Genomic DNA, 27873 nt, shown 5'->3' on the forward strand with positions numbered 1-27873 from the left:
AGTTGGATTAGAACAACTAGAAGATAGAAATGTTCGCCTGGGGTGGTCGTCATATATGCATATTAACGAAGTAGAAAGAACGATGAAGAACAAAAGAATAACTATACGAAATAAGCATCACAAGAGCTGCTCCACCGGGTATCACCAGATCTGATAACCTCTATATGTTTAGCCGTTATAACAAAACAGGAAGCCAATGAAGAGAAAAGGCTGGAATATGATGACAACAAGTAGTGGCCGAAAGAAGACCACATGCGATACTCCCTCCAAATGCACCGTGAATTCAAGAATATCAATCAAACGCTGCGTTACCATAAGAATATTAGGTTCGTCCAATCGTCGATACTAAATTCTCTAGGTGAAACGGCCGCGTTTGCCGCCTCCAAACATATCCCTATTCCCTAATCCTGATATGTCGAAGAAATCAGGCACTGTAAACTTTCGTTTAGACCCCGGAGGGGCCGAGGGCTCCCGTGTAGATGCTCGAGGGTTCGTCCGTGAAAAATTGTTGTGCCGGGCTTGTTGTCGAGAGGTTCGAGGAAGAACAGATACACTCACGGGTGAATTATCCTGAGATGAGGCTGTCGAACTGTCGGAGGATTGCATGTCTACATCAGGTTCTTGGCAAGGCGGAAACGAGGGTCCAGCAGAGAAAGTAAAGATGGCGGGTCTATCGAGGGTATTGGTGTCGGTGACTTGAGCGTTGGGAACGGGTGGCTGCTGCTGTGCAGAAACTGACTCGTCAGGCGACGTCGACTTGGGTGGTGGTCGAACGCTATCTGTCTTGGGCTGTTCCTTGCGTGTAGTAACAGGGCTGGTGCTTCGAGGTTGCTTCTCAGGTTCATCGTCATCACTAGGGGTGCCGGTTCCATCACACCTTTCAGCTGCCCATTGTCGAATTTTTGATCCTTCTCCGCCAGTGAGGCCGAGGCTCTCCTTATCTAAAAACTGTAGTAGATCCTCAATTGCTTCTTGGTAGCCTGCCTGTTTTGCCTGTGCCTGCTCGTAGACTGCATTCTTATAAAGATTGGTAACGGACAATGCAGCCGCTTTGAATGATTGTAAAAGTTGCTCGGGGGGTTGAGGACGAGGGGTTGAGCTAGGTAGCGATGTGTTCAGCGACCTCATGGAGTCCATAGTAAAATGTGCTGCAAATCAAGCCGCTGTGCTGAAGTATTTTTCCTTAATCGCAAAGCAATATGTATTCGGCGCCACTAAGAGGGGCGAAGTGACCCGTGCTCCCTAAAAAGATGATACCAGCGAATTCAGCACTGATATAGAGATGGAAAGAAGGAAACAAGACCAATGAAACAATGAAACAGAGTCACACCCCACGGAGAAATCAGGAAGGTGGTAAGAAGGATTAGGTTGAGAGTAAACAAGGAAACCTGGTGACGATGATCAGTGATGATTAGTTGTGCAGGTGATGTTTCTTTGCTTTTGTCCCGGTAACGTGACCCACCGCGGGGAAACATCTCTTCCGCAAACTGCTGACTCATTTTTGACTAAGCCTAGTCTTCGCGTCTCCTGTCCAATAAGCGCGTAGAATGGCCGCCCTTCTCCGACGAAATTCCATTTGCCATCCCGGCGCGACTGACGACTACTTCTTTCGTCCTTCATCAACCTGTATTGTTCAATTCCCGTTCCTTGTTGCATGCTGGGAACCAGTCCTTTCATTAGCCTCATCCCGCCCCATCCGATCTTGACACGGTGGGCAATCATTTTTCTATTCTCTTCACCCGATTAATCCCTGTCCTACTTCCGGAGGGCTTATAAGGCGTGTTCGGCTCTATATACAAAACAAAGGTGACTTGCGCTTAGTGCGCTGAGCACGAACATGGCGCCTTCGTTCGCCCCGAATTCAGAAACACCCTCTCAGGTAGATACGCCTATGACTGATGCTCATGAGGAACCTGTCACATCAGTACCTGTGGACGACGCGCAAATGACGGTGGGTGACAGAACCTAGCTACTTGTTTTTCGCAGAAGCTCTAGCTTGCGCGCGTTCAGAAACAGCAAACCGTATGGCCTAGGGACTCCCTGCTGATTGCTATTTTGTACAGGGCTACCAGGACACTCCGGACTACACGGTATATTCTGCACGATTTACCCACCGTTGACAGCACGCAGGCTAACCAGCGCGAATCAGGATTCAGATACAAACCCAAACACCACAGCAAGCAGTGTTGCAGGCGACACAATCCCAGTCGATGGCCGAAGGAAAAGGTCTGAGGCATTCCATTTAAGAAAGAGCATCCTGGGCAAAAAGCACGGTCGTCTGGACGAGTCAAAGGTATGACAGATCACCTATCATCTCACCTATCCCCGCTATGGTTACTTATGTCTATCTAATATAGGAAGATGATTCAATTCGGAGATTCCGTTACCTTCTCGGGCTTACTGATCTGTTTCGCCATTTTATTGAAACTAACCCTAATCCACGGATCAAAGAGATAATGGCGGAAATCGATCGGCAAAATGCCGAGGAAGAGGCAAATGCCAAGAAAGGGTCATCGCGTTCAGGTGGTGCGGGTGGTGATAGGCGTCGCAGGACGGAACAAGAGGAAGACGCAGAGCTATTGAAAGATGAGAGAAGCGGTGGCGAGACCCGCACCGTTTTCCGTGAATCCCCACCCTTCGTCAAGGGAGAAATGCGTGATTATCAAATTGCTGGATTGAACTGGCTTGTTTCTCTGCATGAGAATGGTATTTCAGGTATCCTTGCGGATGAAATGGGATTGGGTAAAACCCTTCAAACCATCTCTTTCCTTGGGTACCTTAGACATGTTTGCGATATTACAGGACCTCACCTCGTCGCAGTGCCCAAATCCACACTTGATAATTGGAAACGTGAATTTCACAAGTGGACCCCCGAAGTCAATGTCCTTGTTCTTCAAGGAGACAAAGAAGAGCGCCATAGGCTAATTAACGAACAGCTTCTTGATGAGAACTTCGACGTGTGCATTACGAGTTACGAAATGGTCCTTCGGGAGAAATCACACCTTAAGAAGTTTGCCTGGGAATACATCATCATTGATGAAGCTCATCGAATCAAGAACGAAGAATCCTCGCTCGCACAGATCATCCGTGTCTTTCATTCTCGTAATCGGTTGCTAATTACCGGTACCCCGCTGCAGAATAATCTGCATGAACTATGGGCTCTTCTAAACTTCCTTTTACCAGATGTTTTCGGTGATTCGGAGGCCTTCGATCAATGGTTTTCTGGTCAAGACTCTGATCAGGACACCGTTGTCCAGCAACTTCATCGAGTGCTGCGACCCTTCCTACTCCGTCGTGTTAAGAGCGACGTAGAAAAGAGCTTGCTGCCCAAGAAGGAAGTCAATCTTTATGTGCCTATGTCTGAAATGCAGGTCAAATGGTACCAAAAGATTCTTGAAAAGGACATTGATGCCGTCAATGGTGCAGCTGGAAAGCGCGAATCTAAGACCCGATTATTGAACATTGTTATGCAACTTCGTAAATGTTGCAACCACCCCTATCTTTTTGAAGGAGCCGAGCCTGGCCCTCCTTACACAACGGACGAGCACCTTGTTTATAATGCTGGCAAGATGTCCATTCTGGACAAACTCTTAAAACGTATGCAGCAACAGGGAAGTCGCGTTCTTATTTTCTCCCAAATGAGTCGTGTGCTTGATATCTTGGAAGACTACTGTGTCTTCAGGGAATACAATTATTGCCGTATTGACGGCACGACAGCCCACGAGGATCGTATCGCTGCAATTGATGAGTACAACAAGCCGGGGTCGGAGAAATTTGTCTTCTTGCTCACCACTAGGGCGGGAGGTCTCGGTATCAACTTGACAACTGCAGATATCGTTGTCTTGTACGACAGCGATTGGAACCCTCAAGCTGATCTGCAGGCCATGGACCGTGCTCATCGTATTGGGCAGACGAAACAAGTGGTCGTATTCAGATTTGTAACAGAGAATGCAATTGAGGAGAAGGTCTTGGAACGTGCGGCCCAAAAGCTGCGATTAGATCAGCTTGTCATCCAACAAGGTCGAGCACAGCAACAGACGAAAAATGCCGCGTCAAAGGAGGAATTGCTTGGTATGATTCAACATGGAGCTGCCAACGTTTTCAGCAATGAAACCTCGAATTCATCCTTGAATGCCGACAAACAAATCTCGGATGACGATATCGACGCCATTTTACGTAAAGGCGAGGAGCGAACCGCAGAATTAAGCAAGAAATATGAGAAGCTTGGTATCGATGACTTACAAAAGTTTAGCTCTGAAAGCGCATACGAATGGAATGGAAAGGATTTCACGGATCGCAAGAAGGACATTGGTCTCAATTGGATCAATCCGGCGAAACGTGAGCGGAAGGAGCAGTTCTATTCTATAGACAAGTACTACCGCCAGGCGTTAGCTACTGGTGGAAGGACGGCCGATCCCAAACCGAAAGTGCCTCGGGCACCTAAGCAGATCGCTGTTCACGATTGGCAATTCTTCCCTCCAGGCCTCCAAGAACTACAGGAGAAAGAGACCGCCTATTTCCACAAGGAAATCGGCTATAAGGTTCCACTTCCCGACGGACCCGATGAGGAACTTAGCGAGCGCGAAGCCGAGCGCGATTTAGAGCAGCAAGAAATCGATAATGCCGTGCCATTGACGGAGAAAGAGCAAGCGCAGAAGGCGGAGATGTCGGAAGAAGGCTTCTCTACTTGGAACCGCCGTGATTTCCAACAATTCATTAATGGGTCGGCCAAATTTGGGCGTACTGATTACGTCGGGATCGCTACTGAAGTGGATAGCAAAGAGCCGGACGAAGTTGAGGAGTACGCTAAAGTCTTCTGGAAGCGATACACTGAGATTCAAGACTACCCGAAGTATCTCCGCGTCATTGAACAAGGAGAAGAGAAACTGCGGAAGATGAACCACCAGCGAAAGATGCTTCGCAAGAAGATGGAGATGTATCGCGTTCCGCTTCAGCAACTCAAGATCAATTACACTGTGTCTACGACTAACAAGAAGGTGTATACCGAAGAAGAAGATCGATTCTTACTCGTGATGCTGGACAGGTATGGAGTCGACGGTGAGGGCCTGTACGAGAAAATCCGGGATGAAATCCGCGAGTCTCCACTCTTCCGGTTCGATTGGTTTTTCCTTAGCCGGACACCTGTCGAAATTGGCCGCCGTTGTACTACCTTATTGAACACCGTTGCGAAGGAGTTTGAAGTTGCTGATGTGAAGACTAATGGGGAGTCTGGCAAGGGCCGTGGGCGTGATCGAGACGATGAGGATGCTGAGAACGACGACGACGGAGCCCCTGTTAAAAAGAAGAACAAAGGCGGCGCGGTGGTAAGTTAAGTCCTATCAATCTCTTCGAGTATTCAACTAACGAGTATGGTTTCATAGAATAAGCAGGTCAAAGCTGTCAAAGGCAGCACCAAAGCGAATTCTACATCCACATCGCGGGCAGCCAGCGTCTCATCCAACACGGCATCCAAGGCAAAAAGTCGCAAGAAGTAAATCTTAGTGTACTCGATAGTTGTTTGAACAGCTCAATATTGTTATGACCATTCTGCAGAGTGTTTGGGAAGGTAATTGGCCGTGCAAAGGGGTTTGGTTCTTTTTCGATATAAGTCGGTCTGGCGTTGGCTCATAGATGCCATTATTGATGTTTCACGGGTCTTGTTCTATCTTTCTGTGTAATACAATAACTATTTGATCTGGAATGTATACAAAAGCCATCAATTAAGTAGAATGCTTTCCGAAGTGGAGTTTTCGTATCAGATAACTTAACCTCCTCGGCAGGAAAGGAAGCACATCACTTGAGTATCATATGACGGGAGAAATCACTGCCTTGCTGGCAGGGACATGTGACGTCGTCACTGCGATATTTATCTTACTATCTATATTAGGCAGCTTTTGTTGTGCCACAATTTATTGTAACCCCTCTATGTTGCCGTGTGCTGAATTTCATTGGAGCGACGGTCCCTCACTGTAACTGTAGATCTTTAGCGTCCAAGGTATGTGCCCAGAATCAGCTGAATTCGCAGATAACCACTACGTAGCAGTGGATACGCTGAAACTAAGGACAGTAGTGATGGCTACCTTGGAACTCATTATCATTCCATCTTCCTCTTCGCTCTACTAGATGTGCACCCAGGTTTATATAAACAGACGCAATCATGGCATTCAAGATCGTTCTTGTTGAGAATCCAAACTACCGCAGATCGGGAATCAAGTCCTATGTTCATTTGATGCGCAAATACCGCTTGCACCCCACTAAAGATGGTCCCTATTCTATCGGTCGAGCGTTTTATCAGACTGGCCGTCCCTTCACTACTAAACCTATCGGTGGTCGAGTTCGCTTTCACGACGTAATTAAAAAACGATTGTCGGAAAACGAGATGCAACAAGTTGAGCCAGATGATATTCAGAATGATGCCCCGTTTTTCACGCCGGTTAGCATGGGGACCCCAGCTCAGTCTTTGAACTTGATCTTGGATACAGCATCTCCTGATATGTGGGTATGATAGGCCCTGTATATTCATGAAGAAAATACTATACTGACGCTAGCAGGTGCAATCGAGTGAGCTTCCTGCTGATGCACTTCCTCAAGGCAGGGAGAGGAACCATACTTTCGACGCTGAAAAATCAAACACATTCAAAGCTTCTGAGGAGTCATCATGGAAAATATCCTCTATAGACAACTCCTCAGTATCTGGTACCATCGGTATAGATAATATTACCATTGGAGGGGTGGCCATCAAAACACAGCCCGTTCAGCTTGCGAAAACCATATCCCAAGCATTCACACAGTCTTCAGCAGATGGGGTTCTGGGGCTTGGATTTGGGGACACCAGTAGTACTGGGCAGGATGTGAAGTCTCTAGCTGAGCGCCTGCTTACTAGCGGCGACCTCGAACCTTCTGCAAAACTTTTCACGGCAAAGCTCGGATCTTGGGGTGATTCTGGCCTGAAGCAACCGTTCTGTACGGTTGGCTATATTGATCAGAACGCCGTAGGTTATTGTGGCCATGATATTCACCGCACGCCTATCGACAACAGTCGAGGTTACTGGATGTTTGATTCCGCTTCTGCAACAATTGCTGGAGAGGCCAGGACTCGATCCAAGAATAAGGCCGTTGTCGATACTGACGCAGCGCTGACTCTACTTGATGATCAAACATGCCAGGCCATTTACGATTCTATTCCAGGCACACTCTATGATCGTGAAAGCCAAGGTTTTCTCATCCCGACTGGCATAGATGCGGAAAAGCTTCCCGCCATTCAATTAGCAGTAGGGGAGAAATCCTTCGCAATACTAAAGGAAAGTCTATTATTTGCGGAAGCTAGGCCTGGCTACGTGTACGGGGGTGTTCAGAGCCGTGGGTCGTTAGAATTTGACGTTCTTGGTAGAACATTTTTGGAAGGGATATATGCGGTGAGTTTTCCATTTCACCAAAGACTTGTCGTTTCTTTGTCTAACGAGAGAAATGACATAGATATTTGACATTGGTTCTCTTCAATTCAGTGTCATACAGGCGAGAACTGAAGAATAGAGTCAAACATTTTAGGATTTAAATGAAGTATCATGATGATTTGGTTCTATTCTAGTGATGTAAATGGAGATACTTGGGTTTGTATATAGGGTTGGATTATGCTAATGTACAAGTGATATATTTACAAATACTTTATAGATCTTCCTTCTGTTCCAGGCTCACCTAGATTTCTTTAGAGGCACACCGGCCACCGCAAGTGGTACTCGCAGAAACATTTCCATCAACAGCGCCGCAGCCACACTCACGTTGAGACTGTCCACTCTGGAAGGATCAGCTTCGACACCAAGGGGCGTGCCGAGTCTAGCCCCAGGGATACTCACGATAGAGTCCGCATGCGATTTGATGTGACGACTCAATCCGGATCCCTCGCTTCCCATCATGATAACGCAAGGCGATTGGTTGCCACTATGGTCCCCATCTTTACCATCCACAGCAGAAAGGTTGTCCACATATGTGGAAGCTGGGCCTGGGGCATCTGCGGCGTAGAATCTCCATCCATTGGCCTTCGACCGCTGGATGAAATCTACTTCATTGCTCACTTCGAGAAGAGTCATGTTTTCGGCCGCTCCAGCCGAGGCTTTGATTGTCACAGGAGACAGAGGGGCCGAGTTTCGACCAGCGAAAACAATAGCATCGACTCCAAGGTAATATGCGGAGCGAATGATGGCACCCAGGTTTCCAGGGTCCACAATCCCGTCCAGTAACAAAACGACGGGGTATCTTCTTCTTTGTTGCCAATGATTAATCTTAATGCGGTCATTTGTGCTATTCACCAATGCTTCTTCTCTTGACTGAACGCCCAGTTCCACACTGAAACAGTCCTCTTCCACAGATGAAACGCTCCTCAAGCTCCTCACAGGCAACCTAGGCAAAGGAGACGCTTCCAGGATGCAACCATTATGAGGCCGACTAGAACTCATTTTATCAAAAAGACGATCCCATCCTGCGAAGGCCATCTTAACTTTGATATTTTTCGAAAGAGCAAGTTTGCGCAGGGCAACCTTAGAAGAGTTCAGTTCTTCACCGGCAGCCTGGTACAGATACAGTTTGTATAAGCGACGTCTGCCGCAGCGCATGGCAGCCTCCACCGCGCTGGTTCCATAAACGAATTCTGATGCAGGTGTCGTGTATGGAATTGAATCTGGGACTTGGACGTTCTCCTTGATCCGCTCTGGTACTTTCTCTGTAGCACGGTGGTGTTTCGGTGTCTCTGTTCGGCGAGGGAGGCGCTTTTCATGAGGTCTGTCACGAATCTCACGATCATTACGCCCCATATTTCCATTCCTCATGGGCTTCCTATTGTTCTGGAAGCGTTGATGCTCACGAGGCAACGCACGGAAGTTCCCTGTCCTAATAAACTCATCTTCGTCAAAGTCACCCTCAACCCTTTCTCCGCGTTGGCTCTTCTCCGTTCTGTACGGCTTTGACTCCCTTCTTTGCCTTTGAGGCCGTTCATAGTCAGAGTCAAACGAATTTCGCGATGAAGGGGAGCCCTCTAAACCCTGGGTCTTGCGGATGCCACGACCAATGGCCGAGTTGAGTGAAGCACGTCTCACATGATTCAAGGGAACAAAAGGTGCTATAGATAAGCGCATATAGGTGTGTAATGGACTCAACAGCGACCGACGAGACATTGCAGCTGATCAAAGAAACGAGAAATAAATTGATAGAAATGAAAAAATCCTTGCTCCGGGGATGAAGCTATCGCGGTTGGGCATGCATGACTTTTGGCATTTTCACTACTGATGGTTTTCTGTTTTTCTTACGGCGGAGCTGATCAAGGTCCGATAAGATAAGCGGATTATCCTTGACCCGGGTCGTCACGCGTCGCGTTTTGGATGCAATATTACGCAGTTGGGAATATTAAAGAATCCTCGTGTTAGCGATTGATTGATTCACTCATAACTCTCTTTTGTTATCTTCTTTTCTTCATTTTGTGTTCTTTCATAATGACACTTATGACAACTTAATTAATCCTCCTCGTAAACCCTTCTCTGGTGTTTTATCATTCATGTCCCATTAACCAACGGTCTTTCAATCTTTAATTACCCTTACTCTCCTTTATCGGTGTGCTATGTGAACTTGTATAGAGTTTCGCAGTGTGCGAAATACCAAGATGGATGAAGAAATAGCAACTCAATTGAATGAGGATCTTGCCTCAGATATCCTAGCGCAATTCCACCGCAAGCCTCATAAACAAATTCCTGAAGGCTCACCAGAACCGTCCAAATCTCAGCTGGCGATAGAGATTCCCACTATCTCTAATATTGATGAATATGAATTTCTCCCTGGACATTTTCAAGTTCGCTGCATCATTAGTAAGGCAACAGATACAACCAATAAACCTTCCTATTTAGTTAGACTGCGAAGTGGAGAAACGGAAATGGTGAGTGCTATACTTCCCTCACATCGTCTCCATTTGGATACTTGTTTACTAGTATTTGCTTCTATATAGATGTCATCTGCGAAGCTCAAGAGCCTTAGTAACGGACCTGAAGCCCTCACACATTTTCAGAATACAGGACAAGCCTACGAAAGCTCATCGCAATCCCCGTCCGAAATGGAGACCTTGTTCAGCGAGAAAAAGGGAAATGCATTGTCTGACTCGGGGAGACGGCGACGCTCTACTCGTGCTAGGAATACTCAATTCACGGGGTTCTTTAGCCGTATGAGCAGTGAGGGTGATGAACCTCGTTCTGAATCTCCATCGAGTGATGATGTTATTCTCTCATCTGTGGCAACTACTAAGAAGAAACGCCTTAGCAGACGCAGACAAAACGAGACACGCTTGAAAGGCTCCGATATGGAAAGCAACTACACTCTAGGGTCCAGGGGCTCGCGATTTTCAACCCGACAACGGAAGACAATTCGGAAAAGTCTTAGGGAGAGATACGAAGAGGACATTTCTGAGTTTGAAGGTGTCGCTAAGACGCAAAAGTTCTTTGGAGCAAAGGAAATCTTTCACAAGGTACCATTCGATGACCCATTTCGGAAGCTTCATAACGTAAATTGCGATGTTTGCTACCGCAGTGGAGATGATCCTGCAAAAGGCCCTCTTGTCTTCTGCCAGGGATGTACGAGTGTTTATCATCAAGCTTGCCTGGGTCCTCGAGCGACACGCGAACATCTTGTAACTAAGGTTTCGGATGACATCTTTGTTCTTCAATGCCGTCGCTGTCTGGGTGTCGCGCATGCTAAAGACCCTGTTTGCCCACACCAAGGCAGTTGTACTGTATGTAATCGCAAAGGGCAGATGTCAAACCCGCTAAGGGAACGCTTAACTCCAAAGCAGGAGCAACAACTTCGACAGGAAAATGGTGGTAAAGATCCTATCACCAGTGTGGATATGGCTCGCATAAATAATATCGCCAACCTACTCTATCGCTGTACTGCATGCCATAGGGCTTTTCATTCCGAGCATGTCTCCCCAGACTACGAAGCGACAGGCCATTGTCAAGATTGTTCTTCGGCCCCTGGAGAGATCGGTGCAATGGTCGCCTGGCGGCCAAAAGACCTCAAGACATATGTCACTAGGCACAGCGCCGATATCATGGAGGAAGTCGATAAAGAATACCTGATAAAATGGAAGACAATGTCTTATAATCATACCACTTGGATGCCTGGCAGTTGGGTGTGGGGAGTTGTGAACCCATCTATGCGACGGGCTTTTTTCAAAACGAACAAAAATTTAAACCCTCATATGACCACGGAGGAGGCGATACCAGAGGAGTTCCTTCGAACTGATATTATTTTCGACGTTCAGTACGCAGACGATGGTAATGATGATAGCTCGGATGGGCGGAATATCGAAACAGATATGTCACGGGTGGATAAGGTGTCGAAAGCCTACATAAAGTTTAAGGGTCTTACATATGAAGACGCAGTATGGGATTCGCCCCCTGAACCTAATAATGCCGAGAGGTGGGCCGATTTTAAAGCTGCGTACGAGGACTGGGTAAAGCGCGACTACACTCATATGCCAGACCAAAAGTCTCTCAGAAAGCACCTTGAGCAAGTCAGGAAACAAAACTTCAAGACAAGCATAGTCAAAGACACACAACCTGAGTCAATGACAGGGGGTGAGTTAATGGATTATCAGAAGGATGGATTGAGTTGGCTCTATTACATGTGGTTCAAACAGCAGAATGCTATCCTTGCTGATGAAATGGGCCTTGGGAAGACCATTCAAGTGATTGGCCTGTTTGCGACTTTGATACAATACCACAAATGCTGGCCATTCCTTGTTGTAGTACCAAACTCGACATGTCCGAATTGGCGAAAGGAAATCAAAGCATGGGTTCCATCTATCCGGGTTGTCACATACTATGGATCCTCATTCGCGCGTCAACTGGCACAAAAACATGAGATGTTCACTGAAGGGAGCAATGACCTCAGGTGCCATGTTGTTGTGACTTCCTATGAAACCATGGTCGACGATGCTTCTCGAAGGGTCCTTGCTAAAATACCCTGGGCTGGCTTGGTCGTTGATGAAGGGCAGCGTTTGAAGAATGACAAAAGCCAGTTATATGAATCACTCTCGCGAATTCAATTCCCTTTCAAACTTCTATTGACAGGTACACCTCTGCAAAACAATACTAGGGAGCTATTCAACCTTCTCCAATTTTGCGACCCAACGAAGAACGCGGAAGCTATGGAGAACGAATATGGAATTCTATCAAAAGAAAATATCCCTGAACTACACAACGTGATTCGGCCTTTTTTCCTACGCCGTACAAAGGCCCAGGTGCTCACTTTTCTTCCTCCAATTGTCCAGATCATTGTTCCGGTCTCCATGTCTCTGGTCCAAAAAAAGTTATACAAGTCCATCCTGGCGAAGAACCCACAATTGATCAAGGCCATCTTCCAGCGACCCGAGGACAACTACGGTCTTAAACAAGCCGAACGGCAGAACCTGAACAATATTCTGATGCAGCTACGGAAATGTCTATGCCACCCATTCATTTATAGTAGGGCTATTGAAGAGCGGACAGCCAATGCTGCAGCATCACACAGACATTTGGTTGAGGCGGCTGGTAAACTCCAGCTCTTGGACATAATGCTGCCAAAGCTCAAGGAGCGCGGCCATAGGGTCTTGATCTTTAGTCAATTCCTTGACAATTTGGATATTGTTGAGGATTTTCTTGATGGACTGGGACTTTTGCATCGCCGCCTCGATGGGAGAATGACATCTTTGGAAAAGCAGAAAATGATTGATCAATACAACGCCCAGGACTCGCCATACTTCGCCTTCCTGCTTTCTACCAGATCAGGTGGTGTTGGCATTAATCTCGCCACTGCAGATACCGTCATTATTATGGACCCGGATTTCAACCCTCACCAAGACATGCAAGCATTGTCTCGTGCTCATCGGATAGGACAGAAGAATAAGGTGCTTGTGTTTCAACTAATGACTCGGGGCAGCGCTGAAGAGAAAATCATGCAGATTGGTAAGAAGAAGATGGTGCTAGATCATGTACTAATTGACCGAATGGTCGCGGAAGAAGACGACGGAAAGGACCTGGAATCTATTCTCCGACATGGAGCTCAAGCGTTGTTTCAGGATGACGACTCTGGGGACATTAGATATGATTCCGCATCTGTCGATAAGCTTCTTGACCGGAGTCAAGCAGAGCAGGCGTCGCCTTCCGACGAGAATGCCCCCGAAACCCAGTTTAGTTTCGCTCGAGTCTGGGCAAATGATAACCAAAACTTAGGTGAACTACAAGACACAGAGGACACTATATCAGACAACGGTGCTGTTTGGGAGAAGATTCTCAGGGAACGCGAAGAAGCGGCTGCTGAAGAAGCCAGAAAAGCCGAAAACCTTGGTCGGGGAAAGAGAAAACGGATGACAGTTGACTATTCAAATGCTGTCACTGCGGAACTATCGCCCACGAAATCAGTTCGTCAGCGAGACGCCGAAAGCGATGCCGAGTTTAGGGGAGATGAAGCCGTGGAATCTGAGTCTGATAGTTCTCCCGAGCTTGGCCCTGACGAGATCGAACGGACTCCGAAGAAAAAGAAAGGTAGTTCGTTTTAAGATATATGATTTCATAGCATAGATGATTACTAACAGAAGATGCAGTACGCCCCTTCGAACGTGTCAATCCCATAACCGACACCGACATCGCGTTGAGCACGGGAGGCATGGATGGCCACATGGAGAGCCGTCCGTCGTGTTTAGCTTGCAACCAGAATCACCCGATCGGCTCCTGTCGTTTGAAACTAGCCGGCGTGGAGCATTGCGGTCTGTGCGGACTTGCGCATTTCGGATTCTCCCGCACCTGTCCACATTTACAATCGGACACCCAAGTCGCCAGGATGCTGGACGCTCTGAAGCGAAGTACTGAGGATCCTGGTCTCGTCCTTCAAGCGAAAAAATATTTGACCGGCATTCGTGGCGACCTTGCACAGCGTAAGAGGAGGCAGGCCAATAAGGCTACAGGGAGTCTCACGGCAACTCATGGTACACCTAGTGCGACTCCCACCGCTTCTACCACCATTGCCACATCATCCTTGGTAGTCGACTTGACAAATGGGAACGCACAGCCCTCTGAAGTGGGAACGAACTTCGACAACCTCTACAGTCAGAGGTTGTGAGGGCCGGGAGGCAGGGTTTTGATGTCTTTAATACGTAGTCACGAATCGCAAGGAATGTGAATGAACAAGGAACAGGTTTGTACTAAAGACGCTTCTCTGGCCTTGTTCGTTTCCTACTCCTTTTCTGGTTTCTCTTATTTTAAACGAACAGAACCCCATTCTCTTACCTTTTCAATGGCTGTGCAGGTGCATTTGGCGGTCATATTATTGGTGAATTAAATTTTTTTCCTGAATTACTATTTACCTGGTAGTGAGAATGATCTTGGCCACAACGAAAAGGCAAGAAATGTACCATACATACCAAATCGCATGACCAGTGTCGCACGAAGTGACTCACTATGATTAAGGATTCGAAAAGGATAATTAGTTCCCATTAAAAAAGCGATGGGGGTCACATGTCGTGGATTGTTGGTCGAGAACCTGTCGTTGCCTCTTCCATCATTTCAACCATGACAGCCAACACCACACTACCACCCACGAGATTAAAGGACGATGAGTCCTTCCAGTCCGTTTGCACCCTCCTCCCCCCCTCCCTTGTCTTGCGGAATAGGCACAGACACACGACAAATGTCGTTTGAAGGGTGTATACCATCGTCGTATTCCGTTATGCGACGAACCACTGACTTCAGGGAGACAGTCTGTATATAGGTCAGTATTTAGGATACTAACGGAGCCGTGAGGATGGTTAATCAGTACTAGACTCAGCGTGTATACTCCCTCGTCAATGTGACCTTCAAGATCCGGTCAGTTCAAAGTCTTCCGTCGGGGACGAGTTCTAATTCCAGACAATTTGTCGTGAAGACAAGAACCCAAGAGGAAATGGATTCAAAAGACAGGGACATTGGAGAAAGATAACAAAACAATTCACTGTCCCTAAAATAACTGGCTGGGTGTTTTCTGCAAGAAGCGGGAGACGGGCAATGAAAACATGCGCCTCTGAAGCTGCAGCCATCCGGGCAGACGGTTGTACTGACCAACATTATCGGACAAACACTGGCGGCATTGGGCTCTAGTCTACTTTTCTTATACATTTAGGACATTTTCCTTTTTGCTCTTTGCGCTTTAGAACCTTGTGTGAATTTCTTTTTTTCTCCTTTATCTGCTTTCTTGCTTTGTTATACTCGGAGGCTCTTTAGATTGCATTTGGTATTGTTTTGTTCAACCTCATTCATTCCTTCCGTGACTTTCTGATCAGAATGTTCTTATTGTCATATATAGCAGCACATTAGACTTGATTCTATTTTCTTCTTTTGTTCTTTGACCCTATTTGGCTCCTGAAACCCCTCGGACTGACACTGTCGCCCAGTGAATGTCGATAATTTTCACGTACGACGACATTGTCTGGAAATTCACTGAATGACAAATTTTCGGTCCTCTTTCTCATTCTCATTCTTTCTTCCTCCTCTCCCACTTCTGTTACTCTTCTTCTCTTATCTAGCTTCAACTCATTCCTCGCAGCTCCCCCTTTTCATGACGGTATACTCCAGATTCTCGCCAAAACACGCTTTATTACCTCTCTTCATTATATTCAAACAACTACAGTGATATCGCAGCAGGACTTCAGTTGGTTCGAGGCCTGAGTGAGCCACCATGTCCTCTCCACTCCGCCCTCAGTTCTTCTGTGCTCGTCCAAATGGCACGCTTACCCCCCTCATTGCTGTTGACGAACTGCCCTCTCATATTTCGATTCGCGGAATCCCCCGTACACTATCTGCCAATGAGACCCAGGGCATGACCAGCTTAGGCACTGTGAGTCCAAGGGCACAAACCTACGTCATTGATGGCCTGGCGCCATCTTCGACCCGTGCTTCGTCCACCGCTGCTAGCCCTCGTTCCCGTGACTTTGACCTGCAGGCCTCCCTCATGAGACTTGTTTCTGATGAAAATGTTCCGGCAAGCCAACGTCTGGCCGTGAATGCCCTCCTCCAGCAAGGTATTTCCCAGAACTGGTTCATGACCAACGCTTCGACTAGCGGTTGGTTGGTTCCTGGTGTCAGTGGTGGCACGGCTAGCGGAAGTTCGAGGCAGGTGAGTGTGACCCAATATGTAACCCGACAACGACTTGAACCAGTGAGTAACATCATACTGACCAAATTCCTTTCTAGGGCGCTCATTACAATACGAAAAAAGAATTTTGTTCGTACTGGATCCGGCATGGTGAATGTGACTATCAGCAACAAGGTAAAGGGGATACCAAGAGGAGTACTGTTTGGAGATCTGAAAAGCCAGCTAACGTTCTCTAGGTTGCCTCTACAAGCATGAAATGCCAAATGACTTATCTACCTTGGAGAAACTTGGCCTTCGGGATATCCCTCGTTGGTATCGCGAAAAGTATGGCATTCCCAGTCTATTGCCCAATGGGCATGGTCACCCACGTTCTCACACCGGTCATGGCCAGCACTGGAAAGACGATGCAGTGGACTGTGGCACTATGAAGTCGATTCAATATCCTTCCCGTTTAGAGATCAATGGAGCAATCGATCCCTCTGACGTAGAGAAGGCCTCTAAGCAGAAAGCTGCTCGCTATTTTTCTTCTCAGCAACATACTGTGGGAGTTACTGGATCTTCTCGGCATGTTTATCCAGCTGCGAGCTCGCCCAAGACCTCGACAACCCCTAAGCATGGACCAAAGAATGCCCCCAGCCAAATCAATCCAATTACTAAACGTATAGATCTCCTGTCATTTGACCCTCTCGCAGAATATCCGTCCCTAGATCATATGGGTGGAAGCATGAGTGGCTTGCCTTACCCTTGTCCAACCGAAAATGCCGCCACCGAGAATATTGATAGGATCCAACGCGATGAATTCGTCCGTAACATCCAGTCCCTTATGCCAGCTTCTCTGGCCACAAATACCGACTATCTTTCAGCTTCCTTTGAGAATGCTTCGCCCCAGCCTCGCTCCAGGAAGACGCAGAAGTCACGCCGTCTCTATAAAGCCCGCTCTCAGATGATCATGCAGGATATGGGTATGGACAGGGCCGAGATTGACTCCTTCGGTGGTTATCACAATCATGCGACTATAACCCCTAGTGCGGCTTCGGTCATTTCCAAGGATACTCCCGGCTCTCTGCTGGTGAGCCCTATCCCTGACACTTCTCATACGGGAGCCGCATCTTCGGAGCCTCCAACTCGGGGTGCATCTCCATCAACCCATTCGGGAACCTCTCTCTCCTCTGGTTCCAGTCCTCGAGCTCATCGCAGTCAGTTCAAAGAAAAGGATACTAGAACACTTCAGGCACCAATCGGCACCGGGAAAGTCTATCGCAACAGGTCCACCGGATCTCCAAGCGACGACTTCTAGGTATGAACTTTTGCAGTAAATACAAGCACGCGCAACGATGATTTCCCCTCGTTATCTATGTACGATCTTCAACCCACTCGCATGCCAGAGCTTTCCCCTTCCTCTTTATTTACGACTTTGTCCCTGTGATCACGAAGCATCTGGGGTTTGACCATATGATAAAGACTAACACCTACTTCGATAAATATACCTCTCTGCCGGACAGGATGTCATTTATGAACAGGTGGATAATTTGCAGTAACGAACCATACTGGGATACCTCGCGTTTCGGCCTGTATCCTGAAATCTTTTCTTTTCGTGTTTCTTTTCGCCTTTGTTGGATGAAATCACCGGCGGATATCCTTGAAGGTTATCGCAGGGGCTGACAATCTGGATAACAACAGTGCGATACGGACTACCTTTTTTGCACATCTTCAAAAGACTGGTTTCTGTGAAGTACTAATGGATATTTCCTTTCCTTTTCTTTTTCTTTTCGCTTTATTTAAATAAAGTTGTATCCATGTGTATTATAGGTTTACAACTATAAGTATGCGTGTACTGGCTGGAGGAAGAAAATGGAAAAAAAGAGCCTTAGGGAATAGGTAGAGCTGAATATGGAGTGTTTATAAGAATAGAATTCGTCTCCTATGCATGGGTAAACTTAGCCCATGACTACTAAGATTGAATGATGCAATATGATGGTATGTATGAAGATGAATGAGTATAATACATTGGATAAGTAAGTCTAATATGACATTGCGATTGCGCCGCTCCTGATATTTTAAGGCTGAAAAAGCGCCTAGACCAACAGACGTATAAATTGTACACCCCGCATTCGTACATTGCTCATATTCAGCGTAGTCTCTTCTTCTGTGCTTTACCGGTGACTCGAACAGCAACCTTCTCTCGTTCTTGGGTTGCTTGGGCCCTCAAAGCAGGGTTCAATGAGGGCAAGACCTTAGCCGCTTCAGCAACTACCACCTTGCCATCAACGATGCCGGCTTTTTCCATTTCCTGGCGTTTTCTCTCAGCACGGCGGGCTTCGATCTGTTTCTTGCGCTCCTCGGTCATTTTCCAGGAGTCTGGGAATTGGAGTCGGGTCTTGGGCTTATGATGGCGGAGATCAAGAGGAACGTCCTTGAAAGCATCTCCTTCCTTGGCTTCCTTGACCAATGTGTTTATGATATCGCCCAGATAGCGCTTGTTCTGGGCACGAGTGGTGAACTTTTCGCAGGACATCCGTACAATGTCGGTGTCAGGGTTATACCGCGGACCGACAAGCTTAAGGAATGTCTGGCGCTGCGCCTCGGAGAGATACTTGGGGGATAGATCTTTGGAGCTCAGCTCGACGACGACTTTATTCTCAGCGGGGTGCGACTCGCCCATGTATGTGGTGTAGCGGAAGCGGAGGATGTGAGTGTGCGGCGGGAGCGTGAAGGGCTTAGCGAAAGCTATCGAGGGATTAGTAGAGCTCAGGAACAAACTCCAACAGAGCACTTACAGCTCAGCAATGGCATATCCCAGGCGGCAATTCTAGCGTACTCTCTGATCTCGCGGTGTACTTCGAGTTCGGCATGGGCCATCGACGTGATATCGTCGTCGTGGAAGTCATCGTCCGCGTCCTCAACTAGGGCGAATTCGTCGTTCTCCTCATCACCCCAGAAACCAGGCCTCTTCTCTCGGACATCATCAAATCGCATTGGAACTTCCTTTTCCACGTAGTTCACGCTCTTCTCGAGCTCCGCAAACGCGGCCGCTCGCTTCGCTGGGTTGTTGTACTCCTCAACAAGCCGACGGTTCTCGGCGTCGAATTGCTCCCGTTCTTCGGGTGCCAACATATCGTACAGTGATCGCTCACTCTTGTTAAGTAGATCAGGGGAGTACTCCGGCATCAAAGGCAATTCCTCCGGACGGGGCTCTCGGGGTGCTGGCGGCACTGGCGGATCTTCTGACACGAAACTTGGCGTGGTGGCGGAGAATGAACGGTATGGAATGGAGATCGGGCCTCTCCGGGCCATGGATAAGGCTGACCGGCCCAAGTATCTTGCTGCTGAGGCCATTGCGATGCGGGTGTTGGGTTGGGGTTTGCTTGAACAGGTCTCGGCGATGTTTTTCTGCGGATTGAAGTTCGCACGGTGACACTAAACCCAATCGGGTGGGGGGAGGACATCCACCGCCTTGCGACACATTATCAATACATCTCTATGTTGCACTTCAATCAATTACTCTGGGTCCGTTTTCGAACTGATACCATCGGAAAAGATTAATATGCTTCTTCAGTCCGGGGGAGGCATTGTGCAATCGTCCTTGCCAGAGACAGGTCCTTGAAGCATACCGGTACCAGTCATGGCGTCGCACGGCCGGAGTCACCCTATGAAGTTATGCTTCGTAACGGTGGGCGCTACGGCTTCTTTTCATTTACTTCTGCGGGCTGTTCTGGATGAGAAATTTCTGGCCGCTCTGCACGAAGCTGATTACACTCATCTTCTGGTTCAATACGGGAAGGACAGCCAGACTCTCTTTCAAGAGCTTCTCAGCAAATACCCTCCTGGAAGCCCAGGTCGGCACGGCATTGAAATCGACGGGTTTGATTTCAATAATGCAGGTCTGGACGGGGAGATGAGGCTGGCCCAAGCGAGCCCCTCGGAGGGTCGAGATGGTGGGTTGATTATCAGCCATGCGGGTAAGTACTATGATTTCGTTAATGGATGAGATTGTGGAAGGCTGATGTCAATTGAAGGATCGGGCACTATCCTGGACGCACTACGGCTAGGTGTTCCCCTTGTGGTTGTTCCAAATACAACTCTCAAGGATAACCACCAGGTGGAGCTAGCCCGCGAGCTACAGAAGCAAGGATATGTCGTGGCTAGTGAATATCAGTATGATATCCTGTGAACCGTCTCATGAACTATGCTGATTTCTTTCCCTAGGTATGTGTTTGTTGCTGTTGAGCATGCCGAGAAGCTACGGACTCGCATGCTGGCTTGGCCGCCTGTGAATGGAGCAGGCCAGAAACGCCATCGCACGCTAGACCAGGTGATGTCGGATGAATTGGGCTTTTTGGATTAAATCTATTTCCTCGTGGGAGCGTTTGCGCCTTGAGTGTTTTGTGTTTGAACCCTCATACCTGTGGGTCCGTAGATGAAGTATATGATCGGCTCGAGCAGGCTTAAGGATTCGGGCATTTGCCTTGCTCTAAACCTGCAGTTAAAATGGCTAGAGGACATGTCGCTTTACGAGTCCTATACGCTGCACAGATGTCAGCTGTGCATATTTAACGTGCATATAATCAAGTGAAAATATCAAACTAGGTTTCAGTGCAAGAAAATAATATACATGTTGTATTGTGGTAGTGAAGACCGTTATGAAATGTAGACCGAAGTGGCCCAAGCTCCTTGATTTATTGTTGACAGGCACGGGAAACCATCAGATACACGCGAAAGCTGCGGCCAGGTATAACCTCTCTTTGTGCACACCTTCCGCCCTCGACCTCCCCCAAGGCTCTCGACACCAAAGCCAACAATTAAAATCAGATAGTCGGGAAGCAATCTCCTCCACCCTTGGAACCTACGTGGCACAACTTCCCCGGCCGTGGGGCCATCTTATAACAATCGCGCTTCACCCAAACAACCGCCCTTAACCAGCCCGCAACCCCGAACCACACCCCCTTCTCTCGCAATGGCCGAGGCCACCCTCCACAACGCCCCAATTGTCATCGACAATGGCAGCGGGACCATCCGCGCCGGCTTTGCAGGCGAAGAAATCCCCTCATGCTTCTTCCCGTCGTTCGTCGGCCGCCCAAAACACCCGCGGGTGATGGCCGGCGGTCTAGAAGGCGACGTCTTCATCGGACAGCGAGCACAGCAGCTGCGCGGTCTCCTGAAGATCCGGTACCCCCTCGAACACGGCATCGTAACGGACTGGGACGACATGGAGAAAATCTGGCACTACGTGTACGAAAATGAGCTGAAGACGCTGCCCGAAGAGCACCCCGTCCTCCTGACTGAACCGCCGCTCAATCCCCGCAAGAACCGCGATACGGCCGCCCAGATCATGTTCGAAACATTTAATGTCCCGGCCCTGTATACGTCTATTCAGGCGGTGCTGTCGCTGTACGCGTCTGGGCGCACGACCGGTGTGGTCTTGGATTCAGGGGATGGGGTCTCCCATGCGGTGCCGGTGTTTGAGGGTTTTGCGATCCCGAATAGTATACGGAGGATTGATGTGGCGGGGCGAGATGTGACGGAGCAGTTGCAGTTGTTGCTTCGGAAGAATGGGCATGTGTTGTATACGAGTGCTGAAAAGGAGGTGGTGCGCATGATTAAGGAGCAGGTGTGCTATGTTTCGTTGGATCCGAAGCGCGAGGAGAAGGAGTGGATGAATAGTTATCACAAGTCGGAGACGAAGGCTGTGGATTACAGGTTGCCTGATGGACATCGGATCAAGGTTTGTTTCTATACATCTACGGTTTGTTTTGGGTGGTTCTAATATCCGGGGCTAGGTTGGACAAGAGCGCTACCGCGCTCCTGAGATCCTTTTCGACCCTGAACTCATCGGTTTGGAGTACCCCGGTGTTCACCAGATCGTTCAGGATGCTATTACCCGCACGGATCTGGATTTGCGCAAGGACCTATATCTCAACATTGTTCTTTCGGGAGGCTCAACGCTGTGCAAGAATTTCCCGGACCGATTGATGCGCGAGATCAAGCGGTTGGCTGTGGAAGACATGAAGATTCGAATCTCTGCGCCGTCCGAGCGGAAATACACGACCTGGATCGGTGGAGGAATCCTGGCCGGTCTGAGCACGTTCCGCAAGGTAAGTCCGCTTCAATCTGCGTGGTAGAAGTCACATTCCTCGTACTAAAACAACTCCAGATGTGGGTTAGCGCAGATGAATGGCACGAAGACCCGGAGATCATCCACCGCAAGTTCGCCTAATGTTGCATCCGTATATTGAACCGCAAGACGGCATACGCGACGCCAGTCATTCACCATGCGCAGACAGCGCAACAGTCACCGAATGAAGCCGAAAATACATTAAGTGATATTACCGAGAAGCCACGAACCCTCGATAGAAACGTCAGCTGCTGTTGTCTGCAGATCAGCAGCAGCTTTTGATACCCCTCTTTTGTCTTCTTCCATGCTACCAAGGGCCATATCGCTCCTACCACCCTCTCATCCAACCCTGATATTCCCATGGCAGACAGATAACGTCATGTCTTCATATCATTCCATTCCATTCTTCACGATCACGGATGAATCGGCCGTGTTTCATCTTCTCTGGCTTGCCTAATTGTTATGCCTGACCCCTGTCAAGTGGTCGGTCGACTTGAATTAAGCCTTGTAAATATCGGAATAGATAAATGAATCTTTATGAATTGCACTCCGGAACTGAACTATATGACTAGACGCTAAAGTTAACCAATAATTTATCCACAAAGATCAATATCCTGCATGTGAACAAGCCAATATCCCATGGAACATACCCACCCCTGCCCTAATATTATTTGATATCAAACGTATCATTTATGCAATATGTAATAAGTAGCATAACAGAATCCGTACCCAATCGAACAAGGACATCCACTACACTATACTACCCCTGACCGCACCCTCATAAATGCCGATCCACCATGTCATCAACTCCGTGTCCACCGTCTATTTCCGTCAGTCACAATTGGCGCATAGATAGAACTATATCCAAAACCAAGTACTACTCCATATAGTATATTACTAGACTACATAGGGCATGGCTATGGCTATGTAGCCCCGCAGTAAAGGGGGCTACCACGTATCGTCATAGGACTCAGGGGTACATGTATGGAGTACAGTACAAGAGTATACCAGGGATACCAAATATACATACGGTCTACGCAAAGCTACTAGTCCTGCAACGACGGAAAGTAAAAAAAATATGGGGGGGGGGTCTGAACTTTCTTGTTCCTGGTCATTTATTCAGTACTAAATAGAGATATAGGCGGGCGATGCCCCCGAGCCGATTCACAGAACCGGGCCATGCGGATTGGAGACACGAAGATGAGATGTGTTGAAACAAGAGTAATATGACTCTGAACAGGCGGTCAAGAAAGACAAAGGAGCCGATGCGAGCAAGGGCATGGGTATCAATAATCGACGTGGGAGCCGAGAGGGGAAAAAAAAAAAGGAAAACAAGAGTTTCCATGCTCCTCAGATATGAAGAGAGGTGAGGCGTAGCGGTTATTAAAGTGTGGTGTCGATGTAGGGTTGAGATTTCGATTTCGAGTTCGAGTTAGAAAGGAATCGCAGTGAAGTGAAGAGTATCAAGAACTTTTTTTTGTAGTGGTCGTTAAGGTCGTGAGTCGAATGCGGGAACGCTTCCCAAGTTGGATCAAAAAGGCGCTCGAACGCATGCACAGTTTTGCAGTACGTCTATGCCATTCCCCTCAACTTGCCCCAGCCCTTTTCTAAGCCGCGCAGGGCCTTCTCGCGAGTGGAGCTGGTCGAGCCCGCGCTACTTGATGTGGTATTGCTGCTGATAGAGAACTTGCGGCTCAGGGAGCTCTCGTTGTCGCTGAAGACCATATTGCCGGCGCCGCCGCGGCCGACGTGGTAGACTGGTGCGGCGCGGCGGAGATCCCGTTCGAGTTCCTCGTCGAAGCTAAAGATGGCCCGTTCCGAGCTGCTGTGGACGTTTCCTGCGCCGCCCCGGCCGGAGATGAAGGCAGTAGGGGCACGAGAGTCCAGGCGTGTCAGTGAGGCGGGCCCGGTGGCTGTCTGCGATGGGGTGGTCTTGGTGTTCTTCAAGCTGATGATGTTGCCTGCGCCGCCGCGAGCTGTGTGGAGAGCCGGGCGCGAAACGGAAGGGTGAGGCTCGATGACTCGGTAGTTCATTGTTGAAGGCATGATTGGTGTATGTGTATGTATATCCGATCTAGACTTGATGACTCAAAAAAAAAATTGGACGATCCTGTCAACGATTGGACCGAATGCAACGAAGGGTACAATGCAAGATGTTGGAATTGAGGAAGTAGTAATGAATTGAATATGGAATTGAATACGCGAGAAAGAAAAAGAGAGGGTTCCAAAGGTTTTAATGTGAATGAAATTTTTTCTTGATGGGACTCGTCATTAATCGAGTACCAGACATCGTGGCGGGGAAGGTTTTATATAGTAAGGGAAGTATGACCCCCCCAGGCCTTACCAGGGAAAGCTCGCCATTCCCCTTGTTCTGCTGTGACGAACGCCTATGATTGCACCATTGGCTCCTCTCATTTCCAGGCACAGACATTTTGGTCCCAAGGGTCACACGCAGTGCATTGGGCGGTGGGTTGGCGTAGTGGAGCCCATTTGTTGTTTCTTCTCCATCGCCATGACTGGGAATCACGGGATGCGTTGAGAATTTTTTAATTTCTTATTGCTTTCCATTTTCAGGCACCTTATGTAAGGCCCCCTACGGCCAACCAACGTCCGGCACGGGTTATGCGCGCGTTACGGCGCCATCATTCTGACAGTTGCTGTAAAAGCGGCATGAGGATCAGGCGGCTGTCTACGCCAGTCCCATGGCCCATTGGTCCCAGTTCCTCGTCGGCCATTGGAGGAAAGGAAATCCACTGTTCGCCTGGCCCATGTCGCTGCTTTTACTGGCTCCGATCATCTGACGTGGATCGCGCCAATTCTCCAGCCGTGGCGAAACGTAATAGAAACTGGACCAAAGGCCAATGAGAGGCTGTGGCGGCACACATGGTGGTTTCCTGGGGGTAATGGAAATCGCTGACTCGACGGTCACGAGTCGTCACCTTTTGTTGGCTTTCAATTGCGAAAAGTTGAAATCCTTACTGTCATCTCATCTTGCTTCAGCCCTGAATTTTGCGGTCAGACAGGGTGGCTTTGCGTCACTTCTAGATGTGGTTACTGGGGAAGGACTACAGGTCATAGTGGGTTGTGCATCATTCACCTCCTAGTTTCCCAATCTAGGGGGGAGAAGAGAGGTCAATTGCTATGGTAGAGAAACTGTGTACACTTGGCAGAGAAAATTCTATATTATTCCTTTTTTTTTCTAATTATTTTTCGGGAATGTTTCACTCCTTCTAGACAAGGAAAGAACTTCCCCGCAAAAAAAACAAAAATGAAGCACGATTGCATCATAAGGAAAGGAGGTTCCATGTCGTCCGAACTTTACCAGTCAATGATATTCCGTTCCCGGTACATCGATGCGTTCTTTAGTGGCATCTAGACTAGATGCTCGCATCTCACCGTTTGCCAGGCAGCAATATCCGAGAAGAAATGCCTCAAAATGATGCTCAGGGGGATAAACATCAACGGGGTATTGTTGCTATTGTTATAGCATAGCGGCCATGATATCGTCCAGGTTGTGCTGCTTGGCAATCGGACTATCGAACAACGTCTATAGAATGATTTGATCTTGCCCCAATAGTCTACACAGTAAATCTCTCGGCGTCTGAAGTTCGAAGTGACACATTATTAAGACGGCTGCATTGTCCATCCGGTCCACACTCTCTTCATACCCGAGACTGTCTCCCTCATTGCTTAGTATCACCTCATCGATCACGACCCCCGCATGGGTGAGGAACTGAATATCATCATGTAACGACTTTTTCGGGATCCATGGACTATCCCATGCTAACCCGAATCAGGACAGCTTCCCCAGACTTACTGAGGGCTGGACTTTGCGGCCTTTGTCAGAAATGCCTCATCCCCTTAGAAAATTCTGATGCCCCACTGAAGCCCTGGAGGAAGTCGTACGCTGAATGGCTCATCCCACCGACCCGGTTGAACCGGTGAGAACACCCGGGAATTTCTTTCTTTTTCTTTTTGCTCCTTCTTTTTTTTTTTTTTTTTTTTTCCTTTTTCTTTCTTGGAAGCAGATCCACTGGACAACAAAGGCCAGAAAAGAAAAAGGGAAAATGCCATCCTTCCCCGGATTTTTGCCCCAGGCAACCAGCCCTGCAGGTCACACATCACGCTTGCAGTATCAAATGCATTCTACCACGGGTCGTGACTTTTCTGTCATATCATTGGGGTAACAGAAGACTACATTCTTTAGATCAAGGCGGCCTGAATCAGGAGAACATTATTTCCGCTCATCGCCTCCTGATCGAGACCCGGAGTCACTGACCTCGGTTTCCCTCGGATGTTCTGTACCGAATGACCGCGAATCCGGATCACGTTGCAACTTGCGCGAACCGAGTCCTGCACAGCTCCAATCTCAATGTTTGATGCTACATAGCACGCGATGTAGGATCTTCCGGAACCCTGAAGAATTTCTAATCCAGACCAAGGCAACCGTTACCTGAATGGCCCAAACCGCCACGAGGGGCGTTTCAGCTGATACGTCATGGAATCAATTCTAGAACGCCAACGAAGAATGCTCTGCCCCTTGAGCCACTCCGTGGTCAACCGCCTGAGAACATCGTGCAGTGTGTTCAAATCTCTGCCTTGTATACATAGTAATAACAACATGCATTATATCAAGATCTCACGTCAGCAACTGTTGCTAACAAAATCCATAACTCATGAGGTTTCATACCCAGTGAGAGACAGTCCTGTACTAATAGACAGACAGCCTCATTCCTTCATGCACACTGCCTCCTACTTCCGATGGCATGCAGGGTATGCGAATGGCAATCGCTCCAGGGAATTATTTCTCTCAGTCATACTTTTTGACATGACTGCATGAAGTCAACAAAGCCAATCGGAGAACAAAGCTAGGTAGTTGTCTCCGTTGGCTTGAATACCTTCCCCATGAGTCGGTGCTTTGATGATCAGAATAGGGGTATTCCCCCTCATTCTCCATCATAAATTCCGGTTATAAGCAATGTGATGTTTCTCCTTAGATTACCGAGCCCGTCGGCATCCGATCTAGATATCTAGCGCATATGCAATGCAAGGCAGGGTTCTAGGTTTGGGTGGGGATAGAATGGCTTGTCTATACACCTATGTCCTCAGGGTGGCGCAATATCACATCACTATTATACCGATTAGAGGGACACATGTAAAGGAGGGAGATGACTCGGTAGAGGACTAATCATGTACGGAGTTACTAAATCCTAATTGCCCATTTCTTCTTCGGTGTTAGGTGTTAGGCACTGTTAATCAAGCAAAGTGTCCACTGCATCAAGTGCCGAGGACAGGTCGTTGTTCTGGGCGCAATGGATATCATTCCCGACTAGGGTCTGGTTAACAGCCGTTGTGAGTATGTCTATTTGCGAAATGATTGATGTATGGTTAGTGTTCAATGGATGGGTTTCGGTCTCGTAGATTTGAAATAAAGGCAACGAGGGTAACAATTGAGTCTGAAAACCGTTTATCTGAGTTGGGTGTTTCCTAACTTTCGATACAAGAATAATGACTGCACGGTTATGGCCAACTTGGACTATGCGACTGTCCGCTACCTACAGAGTCCAGGTTATTCGCCATGGCCATTCCTCCCTCACATTTCCTTTTTTTTGGTGTTGGGG

General features: G+C 48.1%; 10 protein-coding genes across 10 annotated transcripts; 6 read left to right on the forward strand and 4 right to left on the reverse strand.

Moving 5' to 3' along the window:
* Window positions 1–9: 9 nt before the first annotated feature.
* On the reverse strand, window positions 10–1495 carry BDW43DRAFT_267672 (uncharacterized protein). Its single transcript, XM_032041020.1, has one exon. It carries the CDS (start codon window positions 1135–1137, stop codon window positions 355–357), a length of 783 nt encoding a protein of 260 aa, XP_031902979.1. The 5' UTR covers window positions 1138–1495; the 3' UTR covers window positions 10–354.
* A 342-nt stretch (window positions 1496–1837) lies between these two features.
* Window positions 1838–5495, forward strand: BDW43DRAFT_308411 (putative SNF2 family helicase/ATPase; the record flags this gene model as incomplete). The annotated part of the gene is made up of 5 exons (XM_032046500.1): window positions 1838–1951; window positions 2064–2090; window positions 2150–2293; window positions 2358–5324; window positions 5382–5495. 5 exons carry the CDS (start codon window positions 1838–1840, stop codon window positions 5493–5495), a joined length of 3366 nt encoding a protein of 1121 aa, XP_031902980.1.
* Window positions 5496–5945: 450 nt separating this feature from the next.
* On the forward strand, window positions 5946–7610 carry BDW43DRAFT_249396 (aspartic peptidase domain-containing protein). Its single transcript, XM_032039779.1, has 3 exons — window positions 5946–6499; window positions 6552–7415; window positions 7477–7610. Exons 1-3 carry the CDS (start codon window positions 6158–6160, stop codon window positions 7531–7533), a joined length of 1263 nt encoding a protein of 420 aa, XP_031902981.1. The 5' UTR covers window positions 5946–6157; the 3' UTR covers window positions 7534–7610.
* Window position 7611: 1 nt separating this feature from the next.
* On the reverse strand, window positions 7612–9340 carry BDW43DRAFT_249397 (RNA methyltransferase). Its single transcript, XM_032039780.1, has one exon. The coding sequence runs from the start codon at window positions 9165–9167 to the stop codon at window positions 7692–7694; it is 1476 nt and encodes a 491-aa protein (XP_031902982.1). The 5' UTR covers window positions 9168–9340; the 3' UTR covers window positions 7612–7691.
* Window positions 9341–9649: 309 nt separating this feature from the next.
* Window positions 9650–14133, forward strand: BDW43DRAFT_308414 (putative chromatin remodeling complex subunit (Chd3); the record flags this gene model as incomplete). Its single annotated transcript, XM_032046501.1, has 3 exons — window positions 9650–9919; window positions 9989–13562; window positions 13619–14133. 3 exons carry the CDS (start codon window positions 9650–9652, stop codon window positions 14131–14133), a joined length of 4359 nt encoding a protein of 1452 aa, XP_031902983.1.
* A 1311-nt stretch (window positions 14134–15444) lies between these two features.
* Window positions 15445–17544, forward strand: BDW43DRAFT_249419 (uncharacterized protein). The gene is made up of 3 exons (XM_032039781.1): window positions 15445–16161; window positions 16239–16314; window positions 16377–17544. The coding sequence occupies exons 1-3, from the start codon at window positions 15724–15726 to the stop codon at window positions 17435–17437; spliced, it is 1575 nt and encodes a 524-aa protein (XP_031902984.1). The 5' UTR covers window positions 15445–15723; the 3' UTR covers window positions 17438–17544.
* Window positions 17545–18058: 514 nt separating this feature from the next.
* BDW43DRAFT_249486 (mitochondrial 37S ribosomal protein mS35) lies at window positions 18059–19619 on the reverse strand. The gene is made up of 2 exons (XM_032039782.1): window positions 18918–19619; window positions 18059–18867 (listed from the first exon to the last, which is right to left on the reverse strand). The coding sequence occupies exons 1-2, from the start codon at window positions 19474–19476 to the stop codon at window positions 18269–18271; spliced, it is 1158 nt and encodes a 385-aa protein (XP_031902985.1). The 5' UTR covers window positions 19477–19619; the 3' UTR covers window positions 18059–18268.
* alg13 (N-acetylglucosaminyldiphosphodolichol N-acetylglucosaminyltransferase catalytic subunit ALG13) lies at window positions 19620–20559 on the forward strand. The gene is made up of 3 exons (XM_032039783.1): window positions 19620–20099; window positions 20157–20295; window positions 20347–20559. The coding sequence occupies exons 1-3, from the start codon at window positions 19763–19765 to the stop codon at window positions 20483–20485; spliced, it is 615 nt and encodes a 204-aa protein (XP_031902986.1). The 5' UTR covers window positions 19620–19762; the 3' UTR covers window positions 20486–20559.
* A 343-nt stretch (window positions 20560–20902) lies between these two features.
* Window positions 20903–22799, forward strand: BDW43DRAFT_267692 (actin-related protein ArpA). Its single transcript, XM_032041022.1, has 3 exons — window positions 20903–21862; window positions 21918–22232; window positions 22292–22799. The coding sequence occupies exons 1-3, from the start codon at window positions 21095–21097 to the stop codon at window positions 22352–22354; spliced, it is 1146 nt and encodes a 381-aa protein (XP_031902987.1). The 5' UTR covers window positions 20903–21094; the 3' UTR covers window positions 22355–22799.
* A 911-nt stretch (window positions 22800–23710) lies between these two features.
* Window positions 23711–24391, reverse strand: BDW43DRAFT_249516 (DUF3602 domain-containing protein). Its single transcript, XM_032039784.1, has one exon. It carries the CDS (start codon window positions 24296–24298, stop codon window positions 23825–23827), a length of 474 nt encoding a protein of 157 aa, XP_031902988.1. The 5' UTR covers window positions 24299–24391; the 3' UTR covers window positions 23711–23824.
* Window positions 24392–27873: the final 3482 nt, after the last annotated feature.

The sequence above is a fragment of the Aspergillus alliaceus genome (assembly GCF_009176365.1).
Source record: "Aspergillus alliaceus strain CBS 536.65 unplaced genomic scaffold BDW43scaffold_9, whole genome shotgun sequence".
NCBI lineage: Eukaryota > Fungi > Ascomycota > Eurotiomycetes > Eurotiales > Aspergillaceae > Aspergillus > Aspergillus alliaceus.